The 9,778-nt window shown below is 34.8% G+C and overlaps 1 protein-coding gene and 1 long non-coding RNA gene across 16 annotated transcripts in view; one reads left to right on the top strand and one right to left on the bottom strand.

The window, feature by feature from the left end:
• The window catches only part of LOC149783365 (oxidation resistance protein 1A-like), a 227,964-nt gene that overhangs the window by 9,011 nt on the left and 209,175 nt on the right, over window positions 1-9,778 (top strand). For 7 of the 10 annotated variants that reach the window (XM_089931581.1, XM_089931582.1, XM_089931593.1 and 4 more), the window contains exon 1: window positions 1,432-1,525. The exons of the other annotated variants lie outside the window; for them this stretch is intronic. In XM_089931581.1, coding sequence (XP_089787707.1) covers window positions 1,447-1,525 — 79 coding nt within the window. In that variant the 5' untranslated portion in view covers window positions 1,432-1,446. Of the gene's footprint in view, window positions 1-1,431; window positions 1,526-9,778 lie in introns of those variants that run through there. 10 annotated transcript variants of the gene reach the window in all.
• LOC149783366 (uncharacterized) overlaps window positions 1-9,778 on the bottom strand; it is a 48,422-nt gene that overhangs the window by 5,993 nt on the left and 32,651 nt on the right. For 3 of the 6 annotated variants that reach the window (XR_016413589.1, XR_016413590.1, XR_016413592.1), the window contains 2 exons: window positions 8,550-8,666; window positions 5,327-5,626 (listed from right to left, as the gene is read on the bottom strand). This is a non-coding gene — a long non-coding RNA (uncharacterized LOC149783366). Of the gene's footprint in view, window positions 1-4,195; window positions 4,421-5,326; window positions 5,627-8,549; window positions 8,667-9,778 lie in introns of all 6 variants that reach the window. The other 3 variants (XR_016413591.1, XR_016413594.1, XR_016413593.1) reach the window with 2 other exon arrangements.

Below are 9,778 nucleotides of genomic sequence, written 5' to 3'. Positions count from 1 at the left end.
ATATAGAACTTGTTGGAAAAAATTCCAGATTCTGATAGTTTAATGAAATTCTTGATTGCAACAAGTGAATCTTTTTAGTATTTAATACTAGTATCAGTAAATTTGATATTCTTTCATTATAATATAAACATGATCGCATCAAGTGAATCCTTTGGTATTTAATACTAGTATCAGTAAATTTGATATTCTTTCATTATAATATAAACATGATTGCAACAAGTGAATCCTTTGGTATTTAATACTAGTATCAGTTAATTTGATATTCTTTCATTATAATATAAACATGATCGCATCAAGTGAATCCTTTGGTATTTAATACTAGTATCAGTAAATTTGATATTCTTTCATTATAATATAAACATGAAATTATTTTCTGTTCACAGTATGCATCTTGTTATAACTCTTATGGTCTTAAACCAATTAACAGAAAAATGGCACATCCAATTTTTTTGGGTAATATTCAGCAAAAATAATTTATTTCCCTAGAATACAAAATTAAAATTTTTATAGGAACTTAAATCCCAGATAGTCATATAAAGTTATATCACAAATACAAATGTATTGAGTATTCTAAATTAAAGCCAGATGAATTCCAATCTTTATTGTGCTAATGTGCGGGCAACCTCAAATGTGTTAATATTTCAACAGTCTTGATGTATTACAATGATATAATCCAGAGCGGCCTTGAATGAATTAACAACAATTGGATACTGTTCTTGATTTTCAGTAAACCTAAACTCTGTAAAGGACAGTGGATACTGTCCTTGATTTTCAGTAAACCTAAACTCTGTGATGGACAGTGGATACTGTCCTTGATTTTCAGTAAACCTAAACTCTGTGAAGGACAGTGGATACTGTCCTTGATTTTCAGTAAACCTAAACTCTGTGAAGGTAATATCCTGCAGTACCAGGTTAACAGGCTTTAACATATGAACCTTTGGTGACGAGTTTACATGGTAGGAGGTAGTAGCCTACTGCCAAGCTCTGTAGCATCAAGATCATGTATGATACACTAAAGTGGAGGGTATTATAGACAGGTAGACAGATGTAGCTCTACAATGATAATCTGGAATTTCTATTTGCCCTACAAAATACAGAGGGAAAAACCTCATTTTTTGGACCTGATTTTTTTCTACCCTAAATTTGCCCGTGGTTGGAATTTGATTTTGTGTATGGATTTTAGACTTTTTGGTCTTAGATTTAGGCAGACCGGTATGAACTGCAAACAGACAGATGAACTTTGCAAAAAGTAGGATAAGATGGGCATTTGGAATAAAGAGTGGTCTTGATACAAAAACAATGGGTCCATTAGGTGAAAAAAACCCCAAAACTCCAACTTTTACCCTTCTGCACATGTGTGAGCCAAATAGCCTATGAAAAACGATGTTTCTAACACAACTAGGCAGTATGTTATTGGAACATCACCTGGAAGTTTGGTGTTTTAGGATGTATTCAGAAATAGCTTTCAAATGGTGTTTCCTACTCGAATTTCAGGTGAAAACGACAAAAACTTCCAAAAGACAAGGTATGACACAAAGCTTAAATGCACTTTTATTCCTTGCATTTCAATGTTTGAGTTAAAGAGATATTTACATTTTTTCCAGCTTTCTAAAAAGAAAGCTTGACTTTGGTATTGGCTTCTCTATGTCATAATTTTATTTGCCACTTTGAGTTTTATACCATCCTGAATGTGGAGATAAAAGAAATTATTTTCTGTCCATCCCTCCTAAGTTTGTAAATGTATCCATCATACTTTGCTTTTAAGATCTGATCAGTTTCATAGGGATTGTTAGCCCCCAGATTAAACAGCTTGTGTTTCATGGAGTAAAACACCATGTTATCAAAAGTAGGTCACTGCGACCTTAATATTATGCTTGATTGAATGTTGTTCAGTTTTGTGCTAAAATAAATTAATCAAAGATATTAACAGAATTAAGCTAGCATATACATGCCTTAGATACCCTTTCAGTCTTTTAGGCATCAATTTTCCATTTTGGGTGGACATGCACTTTCATGCTTGCTGGCCATTTGTAATAAATAAAATATTTATATTTTTATGTAGATGCTGGCAGAACATTATCTTTTCCAGTGGCCAGACCAAATCATGCTTTAATGCATCTGTTCTTTGTGTTAAGACTCTATGGTCTTAAAATAAGTAATAAAAGCGAAAACCAACAAGTTTTGTAAAATTGAAAACATTATTTATTTCCCGAAAAATACAAAGCAAGAAAGTAAAAATACCTTACAGTATGGTCAATGAAATACTAAACAGACCTAAATGTTCTATCAGTTCCAAAAGTATCAAATAATCCAAATGAGTTCCAGTGGTATTTTGAATTCTCTTCTGTATTGTTCAGATGGAGAATCACTATTATAAAACCCCAAAAGTTTAAATGAATTCACCGTAATTCCATAACAGCTATTAAATATCTGAATAGTCTTTAAATGAATGTTAGAGCACTGGAATTCCAATGAATGATAATTAAATAAATTAATCAATCCTCTCAATATAAATGAACATCTTCCAAAACTGGTATTAATATTATGAACGCTTAATTCTATATAATAATTATCTTATATTCAAAGCTAACATGCAACAGAGAGAGCATCACAACAGAATATCTACCGCTCCAGTGCCCTAGTAGTTAGAGCATCTGCCTCAGATGCAGGAGATCGTGGATTTGATCCACGGCCGAGTCATACCAAAGACTTACAAAAATGGTACTAACAGCTGCCTCACTTGGCGCTCAGCATAAGGGGTTTTTCAGCACAATATAGGCTATATAAGGCAACCAGTCAGTATTAATTGGTGGGGGAAGAACCCAGGAATACCCCAGAAAGAACCACCAACCCACATGAAGCTAATGGCAAGCTACTGGCAAGCTTTCTGACATACCCATACTGGCCAAACCTGAGACTCGAACCCATGCAGACAGAGGTGAGATGGCATTGATCTATAATGGTGAGCACTTTAGACCACTTGGCCTCTCAGGGCTCCCTAAAACAGAATTGGAATAGGTGGTATCAGTCTTGTACAATCATACACAGTACAAAACTACCATTTCATCCTTAGACTGAAATAGCTTTCTGAATTTCAGCCACAGTTTTCTGTTATTAAACAAACTTCAATAACTCGTATCAGTTTCATCAGCAAAAAACTAACCAACTTTGGTCCACACACATATCTTTGTCTTGATTTCCACTTTAACCCAGATTTATGAGGCAGCTTTTAAGTTGAAAAATGTAGTCAAGGCCACTGTACAAACTGTTTTTCTATTTTAAAATGAAGTGTCTAAAGTACAGATAAATTAAAGTTGAAATAAAAATGCCAATAATAGCTCTATTCTGTATATTTCTTCTTTTTTGGGGGGTCACAAAATGAGGTTTGGTTTTCTTTTGATTGGCCTATGATATTGGTATCAGAATTACTGAGGGAAAGTCCCAATGTCATCATCCTACATTTCAATCAATGCATCTAAATTCAAAGTACCACCATGCAAATCTTTACTGCCGAAGTAATCTTGATAGATCAGAAACTTGCCACAAGGCATGAGTGATATAAGCATGTCTCATACCTGTCAACCAGTTGAGATGAAAACCTGTATGACAGACCAATAAAAACCTTACAAAGAGCAAAAAAACCTTAAAAAATGTATTCATACATTATGTAAGATCAGCAGTTTGAAAACAACAAAAGCCATAAACGAATTAATTTTACACACATTTACATTTTGTTCTTCAGTGTGTTGTAACACACACGCACGGGGCCCGGAGTGGCCAAGTGGTCTAAATCTCACCTCTGCGTGGGTTCGAGTCCAAGGCTCGGCTAGTGTGGGTACGTGGGAAAGCCTGCCATTAGCTTCTCGTAGGTCGGTGGTTCTTCCCTGGGTTTTCCAGGGTTCTTCCTCCACCAGTTTTACTGGCCGCCATGTATAGCCTATCTTGTGCTGAAAAATGGCATTAAACCCTAGAACAACAACAACAACACACACACACATTATTATATGTAACACATGCACCCTTTGCACTTTTCAAAATGTAATCAGGGGTTTTAAAGTCTATGCCGCAGGTGTCAATGTTTTTTTTACATGGTAAAAATGATGTTAGTGTGTCTACATTCAGGGACTTCCTACAATCTGTATGTATTTTTTACAATCTGTATGTATTTTTTTTATGATAAAAAAATATATCTCACAATCTGCGGTGTTGAGAGGCAAGGTAAGTAGTCGCTGAATAACTAATTTCAGATTTGGGAAGTGGATGCCACCAGTACTAATTGTCTGGCTGATAATATCCAGCTAGTAGCTACAAAAACTCCTTTTCTGGTGATTGTCCGTTAATATAGGCACACGCTCATGAGGCAGCATGCAATAATCCTCAAATTCATCTTTAAGTGCTTCATGATCTAGATGTGGAGCAACTAAAAATGAAAGTGTTGCTACTAGTATAAAAGAAAGAAATGTGCAAGGTATTTTGAAAAACAAATTTTCAAGGTGTAATATTAACTTCTTTGGATTTATCATGGTCTCATTATTATATATTAATATTTTCCCCCCATACACCCATAGTCCTACAATGTAAGACCTCAACCTGATATTTATTTTTTGGGTGTCAGGGTCTTATTGTCCAATGATGGCACTGTGTAGCGTGTTCCAATGTCGATTAACTCTGGAACGATAAGTCAAATTTTCAGGAATATCTCACACACCTGGCATTCCATATTGGTGCTTTTCTACATATTCAAGTTTTGTTTTAGTCAGACTTTACTTACACTTGTGTCTTTTTCTAAATAAATTCAAATTCCCACACATGCAAATGGACATGTTTTCAAGTTATGTTGGCCTCCATTTCAGTTGGCTGGAATATATTTTTATTTGTTTTGTTACAGAAAGATACTTCAACTTAATCCGATTTCAGCATTACCGCCTTCTATCGCTTTCCAAAGCATATTAGAGTTATTGCCATGTCGCTTTCACATAGCTAAAAAAAGATTCTGGATTGTGCTCAATTTAAAATAAATTATGTCCAGACTCCTGGAAAAAACAATTTAAAAACCCATAAATTTGTAAAAGAAAACAACAAAACAGTTGTATGGCTTTACACTGACAATTTTTTAAAAACAAAAATGAACAAATTACAGGTAACCCGTACAAGTTGACAGGTATGGTGTCTTGACAACTTAGTAGACATGCCTACTATTACATCCTAGGTGCCTTAACTACATAACAAAAAGGGTAAAAGCCCAACAAGCATTCTATAATCCAAAATATTCATTTATGCTCTAAAATTAAAATCAGACAAAATGAAAGAAGTAAAAATAACTTACAGTATGGTATGAATTCCTAGAATTTCCTAACTGTAATATCAGTTTCACAGTGATCTGGAAACGCTCCAAAAGTATTCTGAATGAAAGTTTTACACCGCTTATGTGCTATCACCACAGAAAAAAACTATTTTAATAACCAGAAGTCTTTACTTCTTCAAGGTAAATCACATGAAAATGGAATGTCACAAATGTCCTTGAATGTTTCATGGTAATCCAACAAAATTAATAAATATCCAAGTCCTTGAATAATTTTGCAATAATCCAGTAAGGTGCTGTCTGCTTAGATAACTTGTTTTAGATCTGCAATTCAATGAACAAATTATACATAAATCAAAATTCCTCCCATGACTCTTACAAGACTAATGACTGATGGATGAGAAGACTGTATATCTAATTCCTTTATCCGACCACATAATACACAACAGATAAACAAATTAAATTACTAGAATATAACTCCAGCATTGAAATTATTTTGTATTGCAAAATATTTTATTAGTGACACTTTATTTTTTTTAAAGTAAATCAACAACTCACCAGTCAGGGTAATCTGACAATTCTACATTACAAATGTTCTCCCTAGATCATGTGATGTTGATCTAACTGCATTCAACACTCATGACTTATTTAGACCAAAATATAATGTTGATGTGAACTTTCTAATGTGACCTTGATTTATGAATGGAAATAGTATAACATATGTCCATGTACTCTGCACACACTTGGCCTCACCTTTAAAGCACATTTTATTGTGTTAGAATGCCAATCAAAAGGATACTGTCATTAACCAAATGACTCTAATAAAAACTATATTATAAAAATCAGATATATGATGTAGATATCTGTAATATTAATCTTCAGAACTGAAGATAGAAAATTATACGTGTGGTTATTATTGTTACCATGTTTACTTGCACCTGTTTTAATTTTACTAGGAAAAATGTGCAAAAATGTAGCCTGGAGAAAAGTCTACTTGCCCCAGAATTAGGAATATTTTGTTGACTGTTGAAGGTACTGCTTTTAGAAAAGATTTCTGAAAATCTGGCTCAAGAGATGATATCACAATTATCTTCTTGTTACAAAGGTATTTCTCTTCTGTTATACATAACAAGAGGTTTGTAGACATCTCATGTTACACAGAACAAGAGGTGGGTGGGGATGTATGTATGTCATTAAATCATCTAAATCACAACCAGAACTGTACAAAAAACTGTACAGAATAATTCAGTTATTTTGTGTGTGTGTGTGTGTGTGTGATTTGGATTTTTAACGTAGCTTTAACAATTTTTCTGTCATATCGCTACGATTGTCTGCAGTGTGACAGTTGATAGTGATTTCTATCACTGGGGCATCATGCTGCAGACATGTAGCATTATGTCCCACCCAGTCACATTATCCGGAGACCAGGCCGACAGTACCATTTTTGTAAGTCTTTGGTATAACTCAGCCAGGGATTGAACCCACGACCTCCTGCATCCGCGGTGGATGCTCTAACCACTATGCCACTGGAGCGGTTATTTTTTTGTAACACAGGTCATTCACATGATATGCTCAGTACTAAAGTAAAACTGAGTAAAGGAAACACCAGTCAAATCTAGTATGCTTGATGGATACTGCATATACTTCCAAATAAGTCAAATCTAGCTGCAAAGTACATAGATCCAGATCTGCCACTGCATAGTACATAGATCCAGATCTGCCACTGCATTACGTGCCAGCAGATCTGAGTTTGTTAGGAAATATGAAGCAGAAGAAACAACACGGATCCTGATCTGGTCTATACTGTTTGCAGTTGGACACAACTTATATTCAAGAAATCTGGTATGTTTGAGGTTAGGACTGCAACGTTTATGAAAATGATTCACTCAAGATGTACAATGGTATGTAATACCTAACTATCTAACTGAACTCAACCTCTCCCCCCACTTCACAAGTCAGATTTAAAAAATAACTGACTTAATTTATATGTAAAATATTGACAATGTGCATTCTGTACCTTGCAATGTTTTCTTTGTTATATGCCTTGTATTTGGACTGTGTGTGTGATATGGATTTTTACTGTAGCTTTAACGGTTTTTTAGTCATATCACTATGATGTCTGCAGTGTGGCAGTTTATAGTGATATCTAGCACTGTGCATCATGCTGCAGACATGTATCATGATGACCCTACCCAAGCATTTTATCCTGACACCAGGCCAGCGTGTATTAAGACTAACCTCTTAATGCTGAGCACCTAGTGAGGCAGCTGTTAGAACCATTTTTATATGTCTTTGGTATGACTGCTGGGGTTAGAACCCGCAACCTCCCACATCCAAGGCTGTATATAATTCAGCTCATAAGATATGTCCTTCATTAATTTTGGTACATGTATGTCTGATAAATTAAGTAACATCTTTAGGATTGGAGTGATATTGTATTCCACTGTCTAATGTCAACTTCCTGGAAACGTGCAAATTGTACTTTTGTAGCCTACCGTTATTTTTCAAAAGGTTAATAATGCTGTTTAATCAATTTTTCTACACGTAATGTGTGGTACATTCAATTTTCATCAGCTTTTTCTAATCCCTTGCAATGTCACAATCTATGTGGAAATCATACATACTAGAAGAAAAGAATTAAGAGGAAAACATTCCAAATGGTCCAATGAAGCAAGATATAAAAATATATTGTTTAACTGGAACTGATGGTTACTGCAAGACTGACAGCCACGTGAATATTCGTTTACACGGTTGCCAATGATATCCACACGAATGTTCATTTGCATAATTACCATGTCGTAAACGTTTACAGGAAACAAACAAAACAGCTCTTTACACTTTTAAATGTTATCAAGCATTAATCAGACTGATAATGATGTAGCATGAATGTAATAGCCCTTTACCTCATACAACATACTCATTTTTTTTAATGATTTGTATATATTCATGTCAAACATTAAGCACAAGACAAATGACTCAAAAATTAGTAGTAGACAATCTGCTTGTACAGTTTTAGTCAGACTAGTAGTATTTGTTAATTGTAGTCTTATGGCTAGTAAGTATCTCAATTTGTAGTGGGTTTGAGGGAAGGACTAGTGAAAATTCATCGGGACTTTTGTATCTAGCAACTTAATAGTCCTTCTGTGTACAGACATGTTTATTTATTTTTCCGGGCTTAAGATACTGTTTTCATTGAAATATTTGAACAAACAACAATTCTAAATTCAGAATATTATTCCAGACTCACTGGTAATATCCAATGCAAGACTGTGGTCGGGAAACACTTAAAACTTCACAAATCAAGTCTCTTCAGAATCTTGTATAAGCATCAGTCATTGATATGGTATATCCATTTGCCTGACACCTGCATAAAATAACAGAAGATGATATAGGAATTACCTCAGTGTGGTTAAAAGGGACTTAATTGGAAGATGCACTGATCTGTGTTGCTAAGTAATGGCATAACTGAATAATGGTTCATTTCTCTCCTTCAGAGATTCAGCTTTTAGAAAATCAAGTGAAAGATCCTAAATATGTAATAAAAATCACCTCTTTTTTGTTCTACTCAAGATGGGTGACTGTGAAATCAGACATCAGACTAAGCATTATTAAAAAATAAGCAGACAGATTATAAACCAAGCGAGTTATCTCCCTTACACTTCTGTATACTGGATGAGAAGCACTTGCATTTTGTTCAGTACATATAATTTTTTTGTTGCATTTAATGACATTTTTAACATATTATTAGCTCTATCATGCTAAGCAAATGGGAGATTGTGCCTTTCCCTAGGAAGCACCGAGGTAGCTGACCCAGACAGACGTGTGGGTATTGGACCTGTGACCCTTTGATTATGAGCCTGATGCTATACCAATTTAACTACCATACTTCCTGGTCTATATAAATGTTTATAGCAACACACTGATCAACTAGGGTCCACAAAGATGTATCTGTCTTGCTTTGCTACATATTTTGACCGGTGTAATCAGCCCTTGCAACTGTATGGATGCCAAAAATACTGACATTGGATCAAATACAGAAATTTAGTCTGTAGTAAAATTACTTTACTGCTATAAATGCAGCTATGTAAAACAACATCAAAAACATATGAATGCTCCTCATCAGTTAATTCAAGGTCAGGAAGAGTATAGAGGGATGGTTTATATTACTCAGTAGAATTTCATTGGCAGGCCTCTGGTAGATGCAGTGAAAGACTGATGACATTTTTGTTTGACAGATGTACAGCAATATCCTGTTATATTGCAGGCATGTGGCAGACACAGCCAAAGACTAATAACACTTTAGACAGACAGATGTACAGCAATATCCTGCTATATTGCAGGCATGTGGCAGACACAGCCAAAGACTAATAACACTTTAGACAGACATATGTACAGCAATATCCTGCTATATTGCAGGCATGTGGTAGACACAGCCAAAGACTAATAACACTTCAGACAGACAGATGTACAGCAATA

Source organism: Sinohyriopsis cumingii, chromosome 14, assembly GCF_028554795.1.
Source record: "Sinohyriopsis cumingii isolate HCF-2022 chromosome 14, ASM2855479v2, whole genome shotgun sequence".
NCBI classification, from domain to species: Eukaryota; Metazoa; Mollusca; class Bivalvia; order Unionida; family Unionidae; genus Sinohyriopsis; species Sinohyriopsis cumingii.
This window is presented reverse-complemented; position numbering and strand designations above follow the sequence as displayed.